We start from the raw sequence: 22,954 nt of genomic DNA on the forward strand, positions 1-22,954 counted from the left end.
AAAAAATTAAGCAGGGAAGGGGGATAGGGAGTGCCTAGTTTGGAGGATGTTGAGATTTAAAATAATCAGGGAAGGCCTTACTGAGGAGACATCTGAACAAACACACTTGCAAGATGGGAGGGGCAATTATTAAAGTCATATCCTTCTGGGCTCCACCTCTACCAAATCAGAGTCTCCAGGGATGGGGCCCCCAGCACACGTATTTTTAACTCCATCGGTGAATCTGATGCCCAGTAAGGTTTGGAAGCCACTACTCTGTGCCTTCTCTCTGCCCAGGAGGAGCACCATTCTCCTTTTGCTTTCAGGAAGTTGGGGAAGAAGTGGGAGTGAAGATCTCATAACTGGTTATATGTTGGTGGCAGTGGTAGTATGGCTGTGAGCCTTAAAAAAAAAGGAAAATCCAAAAATTAATGCCTTCTTCTTCATCTGGTGTCCGTGAAGAAGGGAACAAGGTATTCATTGATATCTACAGTTCATCCATCTTAGATTTTTTGTCAATGCATGTTTCTTCAGATTAAAATCTAACAGTATTTTCATCAGAATCAGAGTTAGGGTAGTAAGGGATCTTAAACTAACCTCTAAGGGCAATTTCAAGGGCAGAAACTTAGGTCCAGAGAAGGCGCTACCCTAATTACGCAGATAGGATCGGAGTTAGGGTAAGAACTCAACTCTGCTGACATCCAGGCCAATGCTCTTGCTATCACAAGACAGCCTACCCAATAAACATGTGTGGAAAGAATGGTGGAACTGAGTCATTTACTGGATATTTAAAAAATGCTTGCAATCTGGTCTTAGGGCTGCCACCCCCACTTCCAAGCCCTCGCTTTTAATCCATGACTGGGCTTACCCCCAGCATGATACTGGAACATTGCTCACTTTCAGGGCCCTGAGTCTATCTTCTGAGGGTCCTATCTGACTAGTGCCAGGAACCTGGCCAATGATGTTGACTTGGGGATCTTACATGGACAGTCAACAAAGACTCAAGAAGACTAGCACCCTCTGCCTGCCCCATTGAGCTGGGAGTCTGAGGACATCTCCCTCTGGCTGTCAAGAAGAATGGCTGGCACCCAGGAGTATGTGCTAGAGAAAAATACTCCAGTAAGATCTGGCCACAGAAAGGCACCCAGCTCTGCCACTTAGCACCCAGGTGATTTCTCACAAGCCCTTTACCCTTTTTGCTACTTACTTTATGGGGTTGCTGGAGGAATTAAATAAGATAGCAAACCTTTGTATTTTTGAAGGTTATTACTACTCAGTTTCTTTGATGTATTGGTTCAGCCTTTTTGTAAAGTTCTTGAAGGCAGGGATTGTGTATATTGTATTTTCATAATTCATTGTAAACCATTTATTAGCTGTGGCACCATGGGTAAATCTCTGACACGCTGGGAGCTTGTTTTCTTATCTGTCAAATGCAGAAAATACAACCTATCTTGCTTCCCACAGAAAGTTGTTATGCTCTTTATGGAGAGCTAATAACTGTGAATTTATTCTGTATATTGCAAAGAGCTATACAAATGGGAGAGATCAGTATAATTACTATTAAGACCATAAGACCCACTGCCGTCAGTCGTTTCTGACTCATCGCGACCCTATAGGACAGAGCAGAACTGCCCCGTAGGGTGGATTCAAACTGCTGACCTTTTGGTTAGAAGCGATAGCTCTTAACCACGACGCCGCCAGGGTTTCCAGTATATAATTGCTGTTAGTAGTTGTGATTTGCACTTAAGAACTGATGTATTTAAACTGAGCTACAAATGCAGTTTCTGAAGCCTAACATTTTTCACTGTCTAGCAGCCTTCTTGTTGTTAGGTGCCCCTGGAGTCAAGAGTTCCGAGTTCAGAGAACTGCCCGATAGGTTTCCAAAGAGTGGCTGGTGGATTCGAACGTCCAACCCTTTGGTTAGCAGCCGAGCTCTTAACCACTACACCACCGGGACTCCAGGAACAGCCTTAACGAGACTTAACATCTAGAGGTTTCTTACAGAAGCCAATAAGACAGGATGAGGGAAGATTTGGTTTAAATTGGAGTGTGCTCACACAACCCAGTAATAATGCGGCTGCCCCTTTAAATCTTGGGATGCAGGGGCGGAGCCCTCCTCGGAGAAACCGTTGGGCCGCTCCGTTTCCCGGAAGTGACGTTGGCCAGCCGCAGGGATGGAGGACGTGCTGGACCTGGGCGAGGAGTGCCGTCGCGGCCCGGCCACCTCCGTGAGGACCGACGCGCAGGGCTTGGGGTCGGGATTTGGCGGGTGGGGAGAAGCCACCCCGCCGGCCTCGGCTTCCCCGAGGCGCCTCGGCCCGGCCCGCCCCAGGCGGCCTTGGCGGGCGAGCGGGACCCAGCCTGGCCGAGGCCGTGGGGGAGGCGGTCTCCCGCGCCCCGCCCCCGCGCTGCGGGCGCGCCGCCGTGGCCGTGGGCTCTGCTTTTTCTAGAACCCTCTTCAAAAAGCAGAAGAGCGGTCGTCCTTCCGCCGGCCTGGGCACCGGGGGGGCGTTTCCCAGCCTCCTCCCCTTCTGTGGCTCCAGGACGGACTGATGAGACGGAGGGGCCCCGGGCACTGTCGCACTTGGCAGTCGTCCTGGAGCCTTCTCATTCTAGAAGTTCACGCCAAAACCTCACTGTTTAATGCGGGGAAGAAAGGCAGGCAGGGACCCATAGCCCCCACGGGGAGGTGGACGTTAGCCCCGTTTTACAGTTCAGGAAATTATAACGGGAGGAGTGGTTACTACCTACGTGCTTCAGGCACTTGCATTGAATATGTTTGGAAAGCATTTAGCAGTGCGTAAACCAAACCAAACCAAAGCCAGTGCCGTCAAGCCGATTCCGACTCATAGCAGTGCGTGGTAGCTGCTAAATTCTAGAAACGCTTCGCTGCTCTTGCTCCCGAGGCTGTGGTTTAGCCAAGGTGACAGTCAGTAAATGGAAAGCCTGGTGGCGTAGCGATCAAGCGTTGTGGCTGCTAACTAAAAGGTAGCAGTTCACATCCACTAGGCGCTCCTTGGAAACTCTATGGGGCGGTTCTAGTCTGTCCTATAGGGTGACTATGAGTCGGAATCGACTCGACAGCAACGGGGGAGGGGGGATAGTAAATAACGGAGCTAGGCTCAAGAAAGGAGCCCTGGTGGCGCAGTGGTTTAGCGCTCTGCAGCTAACCGTTTCGGCGGGTTCAACCACCCAGCGAGACAAAGTCGGCTTCCTAAAGATTTATAGCCTTGGATACTCTGTGGGGCAGTTCTGCTCTGTCCTTACAGGGTCACTACCAGTGGGAATCCACCGGAGGGTTTGGTTTTGGGCTTAGATTGAAGACCCAAGTTCGGTGTTTTTCCTACTCCATCACAGCCTCCATCAAGCCTTTTAACCTTTAAAATTAGTTAAGATTTCATTCACTAGAAGGTTGGGCCACACCGCACATCTTTACTTTCTGCTTTGAAATCTGTGATTTGAAGTGCTTTGATAGCATTGAATGCCTTCCAAGGTGCTAGAAAGGCACACCTCTCTGAGGGAGCTGTAAGGGACTGGAGCGAATTGCCCAGAAGCAAGTTGCTTGAGGGACCAAGAATTATTTTAGGCTACCAGGCCTTTTTGATATGTAAACCTTTTTAGTACACGTTTGTGTACTAAATGTGGTTGTAGTTCACTCATTCTTTGACCAAATATTTATTGGGCCCTACCAGGTGTTGGAAATCCAGCAGAGAATAAAACAAAGTCCTTGCCCTCAGGGGGCTTAAACAGACTATATATTTAAAAGACATAAAATCAGATAGTAGTTTTTATACCATTGTACCTGTGGATTTATACAGGGTCTTCTAAAAGTTAAAAATCTTAAAACACTTAATAGTAGGGGAAACCATCTGGAAACAGCACTTCTAAGTGCAAGATCATTGAATTTTTGTTTGTACAACCACTGTATGTAGTATGCCGTCTTCAGATACCGGATGCTTTGACTTGAAGAAGGGCAGCCGTGGATGAAGGGGTGGAAATTGTCTGCCTTGAGAAGAAAAGAGCCACTTCTCAGAATGATTAGATTGTTTCCATCATCCCAGAAACCTGAATGATTGACGTGAGGAATTGAAGTGTAAACACTACATAAGGGTTTTTACACAGCTCCTGTGTCACCCTTTACAATTTATTGATATATTCAGTTCTTAAAACTGTGAAGTTGAAATTACAGCCTGGTATAGTAGAAAGATGAAGCCTTGGTGGTATAGTGGTTAAGATCTGCGGCTGCTAATCAAGAGGTTGGCAGTTCGAATCCACCAGGTGCTCCTTGGAAACCCTGTGGGGTAGTCCTACTCTATCCAGTAGAGTAGCTATGAGTTGGAATCTACTCGACGGCAATGTTTTTTTTGTTTGTTTGTTTGTAGTAGAGGGAACCCAGGATTTAAAGTCAGAAGAAGACTTTCCTCTTAGATTTCTGTCTGCTACTTAAGCACCCTCCTTTGTTTCCTCATCTGTAAAATAGTTTCAGTCCTAGTCCCTGCTACTGTGAGGATCAAGTGAGGCCACACCAAATGAGATCTAAAAACAATTATTGCTGGTTTTAAAAAGCAAACAAAAATAAATATTTCAACATCTCTTGGTCTGCTCAAGTAAAATTTTGTTGGTGGTGTTGTTAGGTGTCATCAAGTCGGTTCCGACTCATAACAACCCCCTATACGACAGAATGAAACACTGCTCGGTCCTGTGCCATGCCCACAATCGTTGTTAATGCTTGAGCCCGTTGTTGCAGCCACTGTGTCAGTCCATCTCATCTTCCTCTTTTTCATTGACCCTGTACTTTACCAAGTATTCTCAAGGGACTGGTCTTTCCTGACATGTCCAAAGTACGTAAGGCATAGTCTCGCCATCCTTGCTTCCAAGGAGCATTCTGGTTGTACTTCTAAGACAGATTTGTTTGTTCTTTTGGCAGTCCATGGTATATTCAATATTCTTCATCAACACCACAATTCAATGGCATAAATTCTTCTGTCTTCCTTATTCATTGTCTAGCTTTCACATGCATAGGATGCAGTTGAAAATACCATGGCTTGGGTTAAGCACACCCTAGTCTCCAAGGTGATATCATTGCTTTTCAACACTTTAAAGAGGTCTTTTGCAGCAGATCTGCCCAATGCAATGTATCTTTTGATTTCATGACTGCTGCTTCCATGGGTGTTGATTGTGGATCCAAGTAAAATGAAATCCTTGACAACTTCAGTCTTTTCTCCATTTATCATGATGATGCTTATTGGTCCAGTTGTGAGGATTTTTGTTTTCTTTATGTTGAGGTGCAATCCATACTGAAGGCTGTGATCTTTGACCTTCATCAGTAAGTGTTTCAAGTCCTCTTCACTTTCAGCAAGCAAGGTTGTGTCATCTGCATATCGCAGGTTGTTAATGAGTCTTCTTCCCATCCTGATGCCCTGTTCTTCGTATAGTCCAGCTTTTGGTATTATTTGCTCAGCGTACAGATTGAATGGGTAAATAGGTATGGTGAAAGGATACAACGCTGACGCAGACCTTTCCTGACTTTAAATCACATAGTATCCCCTTGTTCTGGCCAAACAACTGCCTCTTGATCTATGTAAGGTTCCTCATGAGCACAATTAAGTGTTCTGAAATTTCCTATTCTTCCCAGTGTTACCCATAATTTTTTATGACCCACACAGTTGAATGCCAGAGCTTCCATTCCGGGAAGGCTTTGGGAAACACCAGCAAATGGTTTATTTGGTGACTCAGAATATGAAGTGCTGTGATTCCAAAGCTGGTAATCCCAAAATTCTTTCAATAGATTTCCCTGATTGTAAATGCAAATTTAATGAGTGTACAAGTCAAAGCAACTACTATCTGTATTTCTCTGGTTTGTTGGCATAGAATTTAGGAATCCTTTCCAAACACCTTTTTGATAATTTTATGCAAAGCTGCAGCTTTGAAATTAGGTCTTCCTAAAATTATGTATACCAGTTGCCATATATAGTTGATTCCAGTGAGTGCCCATTGATAATGCATCCTACTGCCAGCCAATAGGTTGGAGGTTCGAGTCCACCCAGAGGTGCTTCAGAAGAAAGACCTGGGGATCTGCTTCCAAAAACTCAGCCATCGAAGACCCTATGGAGCACAGTCCTGCTCTGACACACATGGGTCATCAAGAGTCAGCTCAGTGACAGCTAGTACTGGTAAAATCCTTTATATGCGTGTGGGTGCTTTGACTAGACCTTTCCCTGAGTGTGGGATGACGTCTCTGCCCATCCTGAGGAAGCCGTATTTCTGCGGGTAGAAAAGGGATTTTGCTTTTTTTTAGTCCATGTGGTACTTAAGGTTTTCATTGGCTAATTTTCAGAAGTAGATCACCAGGCCTTTCTTCCTAGACTGTAAGCTTCGCAGAAACTTGTCCGTCATGGGTGACCCTGATGGTATTTGAAATACTGGTGGCTTCCAGCATCATAGCAACACGTAAGCCACCACAGCACAGTAAACAGGTGGTGTCTGGAATGCTCCCTAGAAGCAAGGATGGTGGAATTTCATCTTGCTTACTTGGGACATGTCATCAGGAAAGCCCAATCCTTAGAAAACAACATCGTGTTTAATAGAGGATCAGCAAGAATGAGGGAAGCTGTCAATGAGATGGATTAACACCATAGCCACAACAGTGGGTTCATGTGTATCAAAGATCATGAAGATGGCGCAGGACTGGGCAACACGTTATTCTGTTAATACATAAGGCTGCCGTGAGTCGGGGCTGACTCGATGGCAGCTGACAGCGGCATGGTAGTTAAAGGAGAATCGTGTGACCGTTAACCCATGAGTCTCTTGTTCTCCTACCACGTGGAACTGACTTCAGGGGCTTTGTTTGAGGATTTGGAGCATTTTCTAAGACTACATATCAAAGTTCTTCAAATCCCTTCCTCCACCATGTTTTCATAAATCCAGTCCTTGCTTACCTTCCCAGAGTTCTCACCCTCTTAGTGTCTCAAGCCATGTTTGGGTCTTTCTGTACAGGGTCCCAAGATGGGTCGCAGAGCTCAGCCGGAGTCAGCGCAGACTGAGAATCAATTCAGTGGCAAGAACTCCTCTTTGACTTTGACTGGAGAGGTGGGTGCTAAAAAAACATCTTAATGAGCAAGAGTTTGGTATTCTGTATTTCTTTTTAATGCCACCCTCCCGTCTTGATTTGGAAATTCCCTCCTTTGGCATTTGTCCTATTAGCAGAAAACGAAAGAGGCGTGCTGGTAACACTAAGGTTGGATTACACAACTGGACATTGGCTCTTAGTGGTGACCTGCATGTGTACATTTTTCATGCAGGAAGGGAGTCAGTACTAGCCTTACTTTCTTGGAAACTCTTCCTGGTGACCTGGAATTACGGGAATTTGTCCATCATCTTTATGGAGGGTGGGTAATCCTCTTGAGCAGTACCATCAATGCCAGGGCACTGTTCCATTTCTGCCCATAAGAAGACGGTTAAAGTTGTGGCAGTTTACTCAGCCCCTTTCTTTAGTCTTTTTGAAAATAAATTTGCCCTTTTCAAGATGCAGCCTCAGGGCCATCTTCTCTGTCAGCTGTTCCCTAACTTCTCCAGGCAGACTTAAGGCTTCTTCCTCTCAGTTTCCATAATACTTAGCATAGAACATTTTACATTATATGTTAACTGTCTGTTTATATGTCTGTCTGCCCGTCTAGACGGTTCCCAACAGCAGGAAGCCTGGCATGTCTAGTTTGTTGGCCCATAGTAGGTTTACAGCAGGTGAAGGGACCCACACTAAAAAATTTAAAGGGCTAGGCAGGTAAAATAAATGAAGGGTGCATAGGCAAAATGTGCTAGGTGCAAGACACAGACACACTTTACTTATATATCAAATATGTAGGAATTTCTACTTTCAGAGGAAATCAGTGCTCCATTTTCTTAAGCTGTCCACATTCCCCTCAATTTATCTTTTATATTCTCATTTACAATGGGGTATGGAGAATAATTTCTCTAAAGATAACAACTATACCAGCTCAGAGAAACTGACAGCTTACCTTTGGCCTCATTGCCTAGAGACAGTAGGTAGTGGGGTAGAGATGGGGGGAACAAGAAACTAGGGCACATGCCCCTTCTAAAGGGGCCAAATGTTACGTAGTTGCAGCTGGTTGATGCTGTGGAGAACACAGGCCCAGTTTTGTTAGAACTCCTGATTTTTCAAGAGATACTGACAGTCTAAAATTTTACTTGAAAGCAACAGAATTTTAGAGGTTAAAAAACCAAAACTCATTGCTGTTAAGTCAATTCTGACTCATAGTGACCCTACAGAACAGTGTAGAACTGCTCTGTGGGGTTTCCAAGGCTGTAAATCTCTATGGAAGCAGATTGCCACATCTCTTTCCTGTGCAGCGGCTGGTGGGTTCAAACTACCAACCTTTGGGTTAGAAGCCAACGGTTAACCACTGTGTGATCAGGGCTCCTTTTTTAGAGGTAAGCAACTCATTATAAAAATTAAAACCCTGTGTGGGTTAGATTTGACCTGAGAGTTATCAGGTTGTGACTTTGGCCACAGAACCTCCATTTTAGTACTTATTGTATTCTCATTATTTACATATCTGACTCTCTGATAACAAGGTGAGTTGGAAGGCAGGGGTTGTGTCTAATCATTGTACTCTATTGCCTATCGCAGTGCCTGGCACAGAACAGACTGCAGTTGACACTACATAGTGAGGTAGGTGAAGTACATAGTGTGTGATGAGGCCTGTTAGAAGCTGAGTAAGAGCTACAGGGTGGGGGGTGGGCAGATAGTAAGGCATTGAGGGCACAGTTTTGGGGGATGGTGGCATAATGTAGGAAGATGGTGAAAGAAGATATACCAGACCCAACTCTGGATCTCAAGGAGCTTGAACTGCAGTTATGTATATCTTTAATGAGAAAATGGAAAAGCAAATGACTGGGTTAACGGAAGCCTACTCTTGGCCTTTGGCCACTTTAGCCTATCCCATGACAGATCTAGGAGGATCCATCCCAGTACAAATCATTACCTCAACAAATATTTATTGAAGTTTATTGTGTGTCAGTCACCATTTTAGGTGCATGGCATATTTCAGTGAAAAAAGGAAACAAGATCCCCTGCCATAATGAAACTTCCATTCTAGTGAGCATTGGCAGACTTAAGAGTCTACTTAATTGTGAAGAGGATCATAACCAGTGGTTAGGTGAGTGGGCCTCTGATGGGCCAAGATATTCTAGAATGAGCTGATCAGGCCTTGAAACCCTAGTGTGAGCCCCGTACCAACTCACTTCCCGGGCTGAGGTCATAGGCACTGCTCCCCTGCCTGTCCTCTCCTATGTGGTTCCCTGGCAGGAGCTGGTGCTATAGGCATGTAACTTCAGAGTCACGGTGTAGTGAACCCTGCAGAGTTTCATCTTTTTAGGAATGTCTACTCATTTCCCCCAAAGACACTTATCTTTTTTTATTCTGGGTCTTAGCATTTTTACGGGAGAACGTAATGAAAAGTCATTCTGGTCGTCATCCAACGGGTGCCTCTGAAAGCAAAACGCCAGGCGGGATTCCAGGGTCCCGTCTCTTCCTGGGTCAAGTGGAGTTGAAAGCGGTGTGGGGAGCCTCCCACGGGGCCGGATGCTCACTGTGCTGTGTGGGACTTTTTGGCTGCTTTTTTCTAAAATTAGATCCCAAAACTGTGTGTGTGCCCGTTTATATTCCAGTCCTGAGTGTATTACTTGGTATGTTTATTTTTGTCCTCTTCCTGACTATATATTCTAGGATGAAGATAACCATGAAGAGGTAAATATGTACCTGGGGCTATTAGGCATACCATTTACTTTAGAGTTGAGTGGAAATTGGTTCACACAAATGATTATTTTAAAGCCAGGTGGTAGAGTTGGGAGCTCTGGTGAAAGAAGCAGAGAAGTGTCTGCTGGAAGAGAGAGAACACACAGGACTTGGCATTGGAGGACTGGGCCTTGAGGCTGGGCTCTCCTAATTGCCTGGATCTTGAGCAAGTCCACTGATGTCTCTAATCTGCCATCTCTATTGGGAAAATGGTAATAACAATAACACCAGGTTGATGTGGGATTAAAGAAAATATGCATTTAAAGGACATTAATAAATTGTAAAACACTATAACATTTATTCAATAAATTAGTGAATAGATAAATATTTGGCCAGTGCTTTACTGTTTTTTTACTGTTTTTATGAAAGGGTAGCAAAGAAAGAGTTTCTCTTAGAACTGATGTGGAAGTCCTGAAAGGCTCATTTATCTGTAGGTTGACTACTGATCGGGAGAGGAGTGTGTAGCTTCCTGGTTTCAGTAGGTATTCTTTATGAATAAAGAATATTCCTTGTGGCCTTGGAGTCATTCAGGCCTAGGTTGAAATCCTGGCTCTGCTGCACATTACCCCTGTGACTCTGAGCAAGTTGCTTAACTTCTCTAAGCCTCAGTGTTTTCATTTGTAAAACAGAGATTGTAATACAACCTCATTTATAGAGTGACTAGAAAGAAAAAATGAAATAATATAGGTAAAGCTCTTAACACGATATCTGACTCACACATACTCAGTAGGTTGCCAGCCATTATTATTTCTCTAGCACTTGGGTGTTTTTTATTTTTATATACCTGTATAAAACCTAAAAACCAAACTCACTGCCGTGAACTCAACCGACTTATAGCCGCCCTATAGGACAGAATAGAACTGCCCCATAGGGTTTCCAAGGCCATAATCTTTACAGAAGCAGACTGGCACATCTTTCTCCCATGGAATGGCTGGTGGCTTTGAACCACCAACCTCTTGGTTAGCAGCTGAGTGCTTAACCACTATGTCACCAGGGCTTTTTATATGTCTGTACTATAACTCAATACTAAGGCACAGTGGGAAATGCTGTACTGGCATTCCCACATGGCAGCAGTTGGCCAGAACTGGTGATGGCGCTTGCTTATCTGAGGCCTACCCTCTCCAGTTCACCACTTCTTTCTGTAATACACCCGATCAGATTTACTCAACTGTGTGATCTACCTGGTTCCTGTTTCTACTCAGTGCCGTTTTAGGATGGATTGATTTTTCGGTACCTTTCTATATCAGGGTGAATTTGGCTACAGGCAGCAGAAACTCAGCTCTGGTAATTTAATCAAACAGATTTTTCTCACATAGCAAGAAGTCCAGTGGTGGGCAGAGCAGGGCAGGCGCAGTCACTGGAGGATGGCCTGCATTGCCGTAGCTGCTTCCCGCTTCGTGCTTTGTCATCAGAGCTTGGACTTTGGTTCTTGTGGTTGTAAGATGGCTGGTCCTCTCCAGATCTGCATTCCAGGTGGGAAGATGGGGGGTAGCTGAAGAGTTCAAGGTTTATGCCAACTAAGTGTGCCCCCTTATTATGAAGAGAATGGTAACCAGAGACTTCGGCAAGCAGGCTTCTAGTGACATTTCATTGATCAGAACTGGGTTTTACAGCCACCTTAAGTTTCAAGGGAGTTTTTAACTGGGCACAATGCTGCACCCAAAGAATTGGGGCTTCCTACTAAGGAAGAAGAGGAGAATGGCTACTGAGTAGGAGATTCACAACTGACATGTTAAAAAAAATTTAATAGAATTTATACAAAGGTATTTTTCTTAGGCTTGGGGTATGAAAGGAAAGAAGCATTTTTAGTAGCTAAAAAAAATTCACATTGTTTTCCAGTTTTCTAATTTAAAATTGTGTAGTTTAGTAAAAAAAAATTATGCCCTGAAGCTCCAGGATACTTAGTTGAGTTGCTTGTGTGACTCTTCTTGATCTTTCCTTCTGGTCACCTTCGTAACCCCTTAGGGCATTCTACGTAGAGAATGTCTCTGGTTCAGGACAGCTAGTTAAACTCTTCCTCTCTGAGAGAATAGGAAATGTCTCTCTGTTTGCTTGGTTATTCTATGATAAATTTTCAGGAACTTTAACTACCTAATTTTCCTGGTTAACCGTAAAGATGAACTCTTCATGTAGTTTACTGGCTCAGCTTTGGTTAGAGTGGTACTTTCTTCATAAGGATACCACGAAGCTCAGATAAGGTAATACGTGTAAAGTGCTTAGCGCTGTGCCCTGCACGCAGGAACCGCTCAAGAGGTGGTGAGCACTAAGAAAGTTTATGATGACACTTTTAACAATTAAGGTTGGTATTACAGTTATTGAGGATGTTGCTGGAAGACGAGTGTTTACATGTCTGCAATGTGTAGCTTGCTCTGGGCGAGCAGCTCTGAGGGTTAAACTGAATCTCTGGCAGAGCCTTCAACAGCAGTTCATTGAAATGGTTCTGGTCTCACGCAGCAGCTCCTTCACCAAAACCCCGGACACTTTCTACAATAAAGTTACAGTGTACTGAGTGCAGGAAAAGCAGTCTTTGGCAGAGCCTCTCCAGGGATGGCCTCTCTTCTGGATGAGCGTTTCTCATTTGGGTCTGGACTGCTTTTTAACTTAGCTTTTATTTTGCCAATTAAAAAAAACAGCAATTTAATTATAGCTTATATTGTAATAATTGTGGTCTGTTAATTACATGCAGTATTCTGTTTAAACTTGTGATAGCTCTTGAAGTAGGTACTGTTAGTATCTCATTTTTAGCCCTGAGGACACTGAGATCTTCAGAGGTTGGATAACTTGTCCAGAGTCATTCAGCTAACCTCTGACTCTACTCAAGTCTCTCACTCTAGCCGGGTCTGACCTCTCCTACCTGCCAAACAGGTAGATGCACAGACTTCTCAGGAGAGAAGAGGCTTTTGGAGCGAGCAGAGAGACTTTTGGGTTATTCTATTAGAATTCTTTTGAAATGGGAGTAAGTTCTCGCTTGAACACCCTCGTTCATCCAGTTGTCCGTTGAATTGCTTGAGTCACAGCTGCTACTTTTCTCTTGCCCCATCATCTCTGTTCCTCCAAGGACACAGAACTGAAAGTTAGCCAGATTCTCTAGCAGGAATCTGAGAAATGTTGCTGGGCTCTTGTTCCCAAATTAGGCCAATTTCCTCATCCCCCAACAGCTCCCCTCAGCTGGAGCTCCCTTGGCGCTTTGCATTACGTCTCTTGCCCTCCGCCTGTTCCCTGACTGGCCTGCCAATCAAGCAGTTATTTTCAGCCCAATAGGGTTATCTGCTGACCCTTTTTGGTGACATTTTTCTTCTTTCTCACAAAAATAACTTTCCTGATTGGTCACATTTTTCAGCCTTTTTCGTAGTCCCTCTCTAATTGGCTGGATTGAATGATGCCTCATAACGTTGTCGAAGAGAGATGCAGGGAATTTGATGTGGAACTGTTCATAAGGAATGTGTTTTCCACACTTCATATTTATGTCATGCTTTGCGTGCTTCAGTTTGGAACTCTCCCTTGGGGTGGGCAGATGTGCATCACTGACCCATCCCTGGGGCTGGCTGCTGTGTGGGAGGAAATGTCTCAAGCTAGAGCCTGTGACTGGAAATGAGCATCTAGAGATTCTCCCCTAGTGCTAGCTCAGGCTCTTTCAGTGTCCCCGTGCAATGCACATTAATAGCCTATCGGTTAAGCAGAGAATCATTCTTGCTGGCTTCTTACAAGTCCTGGAGTGAAAGCTGGTGTTATAGAGCACTTGAAGAGTCTCTTCCTCACCTATAAAAAAATAAATGAGAAATACACGTGAAGCACTCAACCCAGTGCCTGACACATGATAAGTACCCTGTAAAGTTAGCTATTGTTATTCATCTACACAATCTGAGAAGTAGAAAGGATTATCATTTTACCTGTAATCACAGCTGCGCCAATGACTACATGTGTATCCCTGGACAAGTTACTTCACCACACTAAGCCTGTTTCCTCATCTGTTACATGGAGCTGGTAGTACCTGTGTGATAGGGTCTTTGGAGGATTTAAATAAGGTAATATATAAACAGTACCTAAAAAAAAAAAAAAAAATTTTTTTTTAGTAGAACAGTGCCTGGCACATACTATTACTGTCATTATCTGTGTCACGTGAGAATCAGAAAGTGTCAGTTTACAGTAAATGGAATTCTGTTAAAGATAAGGAGATACTAATATTTCATAGAACCAGATTTAACTGGCCTTTAAGGCAAAAAAAAAAAAATTTGTGTGAGGAGTGCTTTTGGTGGAATTTTTTTTGCCACTTGAGACCTATTTTATTTGTCCCCTCTAGTAGCATTTCTGCCTATGTCATTGACCAGTTGTATGCCAGCACCTTTCTGTCTTCTTTCTAAAACCCAGCCCTGTATGTAGCATTTGGCAGCCTTTCCAAAGAATTCTAAGCTGCTGACCTATGTCATTTTGTCATTCTGGGGGCATGTGGGTAGAAAATGAGAACAGGAATGACTTTGGTGACCTCTGGGACCATGGAGCACAGGGTTACCACCCATCAGTTCATTCACTTACAAAACTCAGTAGAGCATTCTATGCCAAGCATTGTGCCTGGATCTGGAAATACAGTGATGAACCAGGCATGCTCTCTGGACTCTAGAACTTTGATTTTTCAGAGAAGTGCCATGGTTGGGGGCGAACACAGAGTGATGTAGGGGTAGCACATGGAGCCTGTTTTACTTTTGGGGGTGCCTGGAAAGGTAGTCCAGGAAGGAATCATGGTTTGCTTGAGACCTGAAAGATGAGTAGAAATTAGACCAGGGAAGATGGGTGGGGGGAGAACATTCCAAGTAGAGGAGTAAGCATGTGCCAAGCCCCAGAGGTGAGGGCGAGAGTGTGGCGTGGTGGATTTCTTACTGGAGCAGTTGGCCATACATGGGATGCAGTGGTGGTCATCAGTGATTTTGCAAGTAACAAAAAGGTTTACAAATACTCAAAAACAAACTCCCTTGCCTTTTTTGATAAAGGAGCCATATGTGACCGACATTTGTTATATGATGCTGAAATAATTGGTAATGTTATGAGAACTGGGCAGTGATTTTTTAATATTTTTCCAGTCTTTGATTGCTGGACCTTGAATCCAACCATTAAACTTCTCTTGATGCGTTTGTGTTTACTGGTCAAGAAAGCTTCAGAGGTGTGCTCAGGCACGCTGTTGATGATTTGGAACTAACTCTCCTGATTCATCCTTTATAAGGGGCTGAGTTGATCAGTAATTTGTAGTGTTCATAATTCACTTATGTCCTACAAATTCTTAGCTTCCTTTAGTATAGATTGCTACAGTAACCCTAAGAGAGAAACCTACCCCTTTCTGTCTTTTATGAAGTGACATTGAATTTAATCATGATCTGATAAGATTTAGAAAATGTTTTCTTTTCACAAAATAAGAGACTAAGTCACTCAGATACTACTAATTACAAGTATATGCCACCTGCTTAATGGAAACAAGTATAAATGAATCAATGCCTATTACTGCATTGCTTCAAGAAAGATGAGAACTCCGAGCTTGGACTTCTCAGCATCCCTGTTATGCACTGGAAGAACAGATATGATTTAACAACCACAAGCCATATCCGCTTATGACCCATTCTAAACGACTTCTCAGATTCCATTGGAATACGGGAATTTGGTTTGACTCCTGTTTGGAGTAAGTAGACTACTGGCTTGTGTTCAGAAACCTGTTTTGGTATGTGAAAATTTTCATGGTAATGATACTTGTGCTGTAATGAGAATTGACTTCTATTCAGGTGAACTTCCCAGAGCAAGGACTTCTGAGAATCTAACATTCTGTTAGGAAAAAAAAAATAGGGAATTCGAGAAATGGTTTAAGCCACCATCATCTCACCTGGATTGTTGCAGTCGCCTCAACACTTGTCTCTCTGCTTACATTCCTGTCCTCCTACAGTTCACCTAGAGTGGTCTTGTAGAAGCGTACATGAGCCATTTCATACTCATGCCCAGAACCCTTTAATGGGTGCTATTGCACTTAGGATACAAAATCCCAAATCCTTAACTTGACCCTGTGTGATTTGGGTCTTGCCTACGTGTCAAGCCCCATTTCACACCTGCCACCTTGTCCAGTCACACTGAGCTCTTAACTTTGTTCTTGCAGTTCCTTTTGCCTAGAATACTCACCCCTACTCTTTACTGGACTGACTCCTGTGTGTCCTTCAGGTTCAGCTTAAATACCACTTCTTTAAAAAAAAAATAACACCCTCTAATCTAAGGTCCGTTTATTATACTCTTCTAGCATTTTTTACTTTTCCTCTGTTGTCCCAGTTATAGGTTGTAACTATATATTTGTGCAGTTATTTAGCTCCATCTCCCCCACTAATTGCAAGCTACAAAAGTACCTGTTCTTTGTTCCCAGAACCAGGCACTTTGTGGATCCTCAGTCAGTACTCGTTAAATGAATGAGGAACAGGTGTGGGGGACGTGTCAGTTTGAGGTGCCTGTGACATCAACACAGGGAGATGTCTGGGAGAGTTGGGCATGTGGGACTGGTGCTCTGGATCAGGCTCTGGGCTGGAGAGAGATTTGGAAATCGTTAGCTTTGAGGTGGGAAATGGGCACCCAGCTATGTGAGAGTTTCTAGAGCAAGAAGAGAAGAGTGCCTAGGACAGAACCTGAGGGACAGCTAAAGAAGAGCTCTCAAAAGGAGATTGAGGAGGAGTGGCCAGAGGGTGAGAGGAAATCCAGACATCTGTGGTGTCAAGAAGCCAAGATAATAGAGTCAAGAAGGAAGAATGGCCAACAATGCTTGATGCCACCAAGAGGGACCAAGTGAGGCCCAAGCTGGGTCTGTTGGATTTAGCAGTAAGAGGGACCTCTAGTTTCAGTGGTGCAGTCAGAGAGCCATGTATATGTGACATCATGCCACACACAGTAGATTCTCAGTAAATATTTGAATTTGGTGAACAGATTATGGCATGTGTGCACTTACCGTCAGATACAAAAGGCTTCCTAGTGTCTCTGTCTCTTTCTCTTATTGGGCCTGTTTTTTCTTTTTCCTCCTTAGTTCTCTTTTTTCCTGCAGTTCTTCCTGTTTTTTCTCTTAACTGGTGATAACAGAGAGCTTGTTCTTCCATACTCCTTTTGTCCATCTATTTATATGTATTTTTATTGACATATTTATGAATAGAATTTTATTTATTCACTTATTTATCCCATGTTTAATATATGCTTTCCCCTACAAAAATGAGTAAGATAACTTCATATTCTAGTTGGGGAACTACATACTTAGACAAAAATATTATACTAGTTAAGTAGGATCAGAATGGGAACACAGGGAGCAACTAACTCTACATGGGCATTAGGAAAGGCTCCCTAAAGGAAGTGACTTTTGAGGTGGGTTGAAATGAATGAGTAGGGATTTTCTAATGAGAGGGGAGGGTCCATCTTAGAAAAAGACATTTCTGGCAGTGGAAAAAGCCTATCCTAAGGAGCCCTGGTGGTGCAGTGCTTAAGTGCTCGGCCGCTAACCAAAAGGTTGAAAGAACCCACCAATTGCTCCATGGGAAAAAAGGTGTAACGGCCTGCTTCCGTAAGGATTACAGCCTTGGAAACCCTATGGGGCAGTTCTACCTTGTCCTATAGGGTCGCTATGAGTGGGAATCAACTTGAGGGCAACGGGTTAAGGCATGGCATGGCAAAGGTGCCTGGTGTTTTCAGAATGGTGAGCAGTGTAGTGTATTGTGGAGCATAGGCCTTGTGTTCAAGTGGAGGAATTTGGATTTATTTCGTACATTGTAGGAAGCCCACAAAGATTTAAAAGCAGAGAATAACGTTACTGACTTTGTTTTCTAGGAAGATAAATCTGTCGGCTCCATGGAAGATAGTCTAGAATGGGGAGAGATTGTTGGCAGGAAGACCAGTAGGAGGCAGTTGGCAGAATCCTGTGAGATGATTAGGCATGAGCTGAGGCTCCGTTCCCAAACTTCACACATTCCCAGATTTATTCATTTACAGTGTTTGCTATCCATCTACCACTTACTATTAAATTTTTTGTTTAAATCAGCTCATCTTTTGTGTGTAAATACATCCATTCTAAAATGAAACTTCATCCATGAAAGTACAGTTTGTGATGTTTTTAGGTGCCGTTGAGTCAGTTCCAACTCAAAGTGACCCTATGTACAACAGAACAAAACCCTGCCTGGGCTTGTGCCATCCTCACAATGGCATTGTTGCAGCCACTGTGTCAGTCCATCTCGTTGAGGGTCTTCCTCTTTTTAACTAACCCTCTACATAATGTCCTTCTCCAGGGACTGGTCCCTCCTGGTAACATGTCCAAAGTACATGAGATGAAGTCTCACCATCTTCACTTCCAAGGAACACTATGGCGGTACTTTTTCCAAGTCAGACAGTTTGTGATAGTTACATTTTTTCTAATACACACTAAAATACATGAATGACTTTTTTATAAAAAGCACATCCATGTTCCACCTCTAGTCATCTTCTTTACACCGGTGGTATATGTACCTTACTTTGGGGAACAAACTAAAATGTAACAGAGGGGTTGAAAAGGAGAGGTCAGTCCCAAGAGACATTTTTGAGGGAATGTAGATAGGAAGTAGGAACAAATTGGATGTGGAGGTTAGAGAGAAGAATCTGAGGTTGAGCCCATTTGTAGCTTAAAAGATGGATTAGATAATGACGTTTTTGAGACTGAGATTTTGAGTCTGGGCAGTGGGAAGCAGAGTGGGGAAACAAGATAATTATTTCAATTTTGGGCGTGTTGAATTTGAGTTACCTCAGGATTTTGAAAATGGTCTGTCAAACAGTTGAAAGTTTGGTCTGGATCTTAAGGGAGGAAGTTGAAAACTAGTGATAACAGATGTGGGGGGTCCTTAGTATATATTCTGGAACGTATAGGATGGATTTCTGATTCCTTTGTGTAACACATAGGCCCTTCATGATCTCTACCCACTCACCACTGCCGTCGAGTCGATTCCGACTCATATTGACCCTATAGGACAGAGTAGAACTGCACCATCATGATCTCTAGGTGTTGTAAATGTGTTAGGGTTTTGAGCAGAAAAGAGAGATGGTCAGATTTGCATTTTAGAAGGCAACAATTGAACAGTGATGGATCCAGTTTTTTTTTTTTTTTAAATATAATTTGGGGATCTTCTTTAAGAAAAGTAATTATAAAATTATGAATTCAGAATCAGATATGAAAGTGAATACTTAAAATGAGAAAAGATTCCACAGCTGAATTACTGGAGCCTGGGATAATCAGATGCCTTCTGGTTGGGTAGTTTATCAGAAATGCTTACATAGAAATACATATATGCTTGTTGAAACCTCGCTTCCCCTTCCATCTGGAACACTCTGTAATTCCCAGGGACCCAGGTAGGTATATAGTATAGATTAGAGGAGGTTGAGACTGGAGGTAGGGAGGCCACATAAGGGAAGACTGCTGAAGGAAGTCAGAACATAAACTTGTTAAGCCTTAGTTTGCGTGGTTGCACAATTACCGGCAACATTCCTCAGCAGACTGGGCATTGATGTGGTGAAAGCAAATGATTGGCTTGATCCAGGTTTTGGGGGTCTGGAATAAATGTAGTAAAAAGGCAAGGGGATGAGATGTTTGGGTGCATGATGTGATGAAAATGGGGAGTGATTTAGGTTGATAGGGAAGGAAGTGAAGACAGGAGGAAGTTGTTAGATAAGAAGGGGAGGAGAGGAGATTCAGAGGTATTTCAGACATAGAGCAGTTCCAGGTTATAATGAGTTTGAAAAAGTAGCAAGGTCATTGGGATTTAAGGGGCTATGAGGCTAAGCATTAGGTGAGTTATTCATGTGAACATTGACTTTGCTTAGAATGATGAGATTTGTGGAGAGGGAGCCAGGTGTCAAATTTATGGTGAATGTTTTCTCAGGCAGTTTTTTGTGAAAGGGGTGAAGTAGGAAAGAAAGGTGGTGTAGCTGCACAGTATGAGTTTCAAAAGAAGTGTTCCATAACTGGAAGAGTAATGGTCTAAAAGAGCTTTAGGAAATAAGAATATTATCTTGGGACCCTGGTTTGTGGGGTTTGAAAGAATGAACAGGCTCTACTTGAAATAATTACAAGAGAAATAAAGTCTGTGAGGGGAAAGCCAGGATTTAGGAGAGTTGTGGAGATAGAGTGTGCTGTGAATAGAGAAATCTTATCTGTCTAGGAACTATAAGATTGTGATCAGAAAGCCTCATTGAAATCATTAGTTAGGCTAGATTTCTTCTCATTATGTGTCATGTCAATAATTACTGAGGAGCAGAATGATAGTAAAATATTCCTTTGATAATGATACTTTACAGGAAAAGAGTACTGACTGATGTTGAATGTCATCAGTGATAGACCAAAACATTTCTGGTCACATGCCTTTACCTAGTATAATAGAGAGTTATGCCGCTGTGTTTAGGCAGTTGCTTTAGATTTCATTTTAATCCCTCTATTGGCTTTTTACTCACAGCAACCCTCTAGGACAGAGTAGAACTGCCCTATAGAGTTTCCAAGGAGCGCCTGGCAGATTGGAACTGCCGATCCTTTGGTTAGCAGCAGTAGCACTTACCCACTATGCCACTATAGGGTCACTGTGAGTCGGAATCGACTCAGCGGCACTGGGTTTGGTTTTTTTTTATTGGCTTTTTAAGGAGCCCTGGTGGCACAGTGGTTAAAGTACTCAGCTGTTGAGTAAGAGGTTGGTGTTTTGAACCCACCAGCCACTCTGTGGGAGAAAGATGTGGCAGTCTACTTCTGTAAAGATTTTTAGCCTTGGAAACCCTGTGAGGCAGTTCTGCTCTGTCCTTATAAGATCACTGTGAGTTGGAATTGACTTGATGGCAGTGGGTTTGGGTTTTCATTGGCTTTTTAGGTATACCTTTTTATTTTTTTAGTAGATGGCCTAGGGATTGGAATACGAATCCTTAACCTATCACTGACATCTGTGTAGCGTTAATATCAAGGCTTCCAACCAGTTCTTCCTGGTTCAGTCATGGTCGTATTAAAAATTGAGTGAACAGAAACGGTAATTGGAGTGGGAGAAGTGACGGGTCAAAGCCCTGCGAGAAATGTAATCTCCCTTAGAAAACAAGGGCAGCATGTGGGTTGCATAGCAGCCAGATCTCTGGCCCATTGGCTTTTAAGCAGAGACGGAAACAGTGGAGCCCTGCTCAAAGATGGTGGCTGACCGTGCTGCTTTGAATGTGTGTCAGTCTCTACAGGCCTGCCAGTAATCCAATGTCATGCATCAGGTTCCTGAAAGAGTTCACTATGCCTCTCCCGAGTCTCCCATTCCAGGGCTTCAACTCGTAATTTTTCCTGTTCTGGTTACCGTTCCAGAGTACCCAAATTATAAAAATGCAGGTCTGTTCTGGCTTCGCTTCCTCAGCCATGAATGAACTGGTTCGAAGCCCTGGTTACTATTATATCAAGTCACATAGAATGTGAGAACATTGCAACAGTGTAAGTCCATTTATCCCCTATCATCCTTCCATCCTTTGTGCTATTGATGTTATATATATATGTGTGTATATAGATACATATTTATTTTTTATTTTGTTGATATACACAGCAAAACATACACCAATTTCAGTTTCTACATGTGCAGTTCAGTGACATTGATTATATTCTTTGAGCTGTGCAACCATTCTCAGCCTCCTTTTCTGAGTTATTCCTCCCCCATTCACATAAACTCACTACCCCCTCAGGTTGGTGTCACATATTTTAAACATGCATGTGTTATAAACCCCATAATGCAAATTGTCATCTTTGCTTTAAGTAGTTGTCTTTTAGAGAAATTAGGAGAATTAAAAAAGATAATCTTTTATATTCACCCACATGTTATCTTTCAGGGGTCAGAGCCCTTCCAGTTTCTGCCTGCTCTTGTTTGCCCTCCAAATAGTTGTTTTATATATTTTGTCCAGGCTTTATAATACAAGGTTTAAGTTCAGTACAAGCTTCTCTGCATTACTGTATCTAGAACCTACCAGTTGCTTTTAGATTGTTTAAAAAATGCCGTGTGGCTTTTCCAAGTGGTACTATTGGTGAGAAAAGAATGAGAGTGGTTGTGGCAGAGATGGATTGTGTTGTTTTTCTCTTTGGTTAACTGATAGGGACATTCAGGTACATTGACTATCGAGACAGACGGTATAAAGACGTCAGCGGCGCATCAGTGGTGCACTGAGAGGTAATAATCAGAGATGGGTACAAACGGGGCCCAGAGACCTGGGATACAATTAACCAGGAAGTCGGTGTCCATCCATCAGATGCTGTGCTGAGCACTCTGAGAAGATAATCTGAACCTCTAAAGTTGGAGAGGTTGGCGGTTTGCCATTTCAAGGGCAGAAGGTCTTCCTATATAGCCTCAAGCTGGATAGCAAAGTTTATGGATTAAGTGACTGTACCCAGGTTATACCTTTCCTGTCAGACTACAGTCGTCTAGGAGTAGTGGAGCAGCTGGCCTTCAGCCTTTCTTGTTTGAGAAGGGCTGGGAAGAGAACCTGAGAAGTTAACCCTGGGCTTGGACTGATCATCTGAAAAAGGAGAGAGCACTTAGCATGTTTCAACACTAGTCTATGAGGAAGTTTTTACTTAAATGAGAAAACTAAGAGCAATATAAGTTTTTCATAAACTGAATTTCTGTGATTTAAAGGACCATTCTTTATCTTGGTTTGTATCCCTTGTAATTTGGGAAGATTTAAAAGGCATCTTCTTTAATGAAATGACAGTGAGAGGACCATCATTTAGGTGCTTAACAATTAAGTTCTTAAAAGTGGGTAACCCTGTACTGCTGACCTCCATCCCCCAAACAAAATTTGTTTATTGAAACATTAACAGTCTGTGAAATCTAGAAGTTGAAGAAGCACTGGTTTAGAACCTTTTTTTTTTAAGGATTACTGTGGCCACTGGAATGGTGTTTAGCGGCCCAGTAAAGTGTGTGCTAATTTGCCAGCCATGACCTTGTTCTTTGCCAATAGTGTCTTCCTTTTGGGCTTCCACATTGTAGACAGGATAAAGAAGAACTGCAGTGTGAGACATGGGGCGGCTGTGGTTTTACCACAGTGAATAGGGGTGAACGGAGCCTGGTATATTTCTAGGTCTCACACGATGGGAGCTGCCTGCCCCTGGTTTAATGCTTCTTTCCTGCTACATCCATTTCTTTT

General features: G+C 43.1%; 1 protein-coding gene across 4 annotated transcripts in view; it reads left to right on the plus strand.

The window, feature by feature from the left end:
* The first annotated feature begins 2,137 nt into the window (after positions 1-2,137).
* IFT43 (intraflagellar transport 43) overlaps positions 2,138-22,954 on the plus strand; it is a 104,644-nt gene continuing 83,827 nt past the window's right edge. For 2 of the 4 annotated variants that reach the window (XM_049898676.1, XM_049898673.1), the window contains exons 1-2: positions 2,138-2,207; positions 6,976-7,068. In XM_049898676.1, the coding sequence (XP_049754633.1) occupies positions 2,154-2,207; positions 6,976-7,068 (147 nt within the window). In that variant the 5' untranslated portion in view covers positions 2,138-2,153. The remainder of the gene's footprint in view (positions 2,208-6,975; positions 7,069-22,954) is intronic. The other 2 variants (XM_049898677.1, XM_049898674.1) reach the window with 1 other exon arrangement.

This window comes from Elephas maximus, chromosome 10 (genome assembly GCF_024166365.1).
Source record: "Elephas maximus indicus isolate mEleMax1 chromosome 10, mEleMax1 primary haplotype, whole genome shotgun sequence".
Classification (NCBI taxonomy): Eukaryota; Metazoa; Chordata; class Mammalia; order Proboscidea; family Elephantidae; genus Elephas; species Elephas maximus.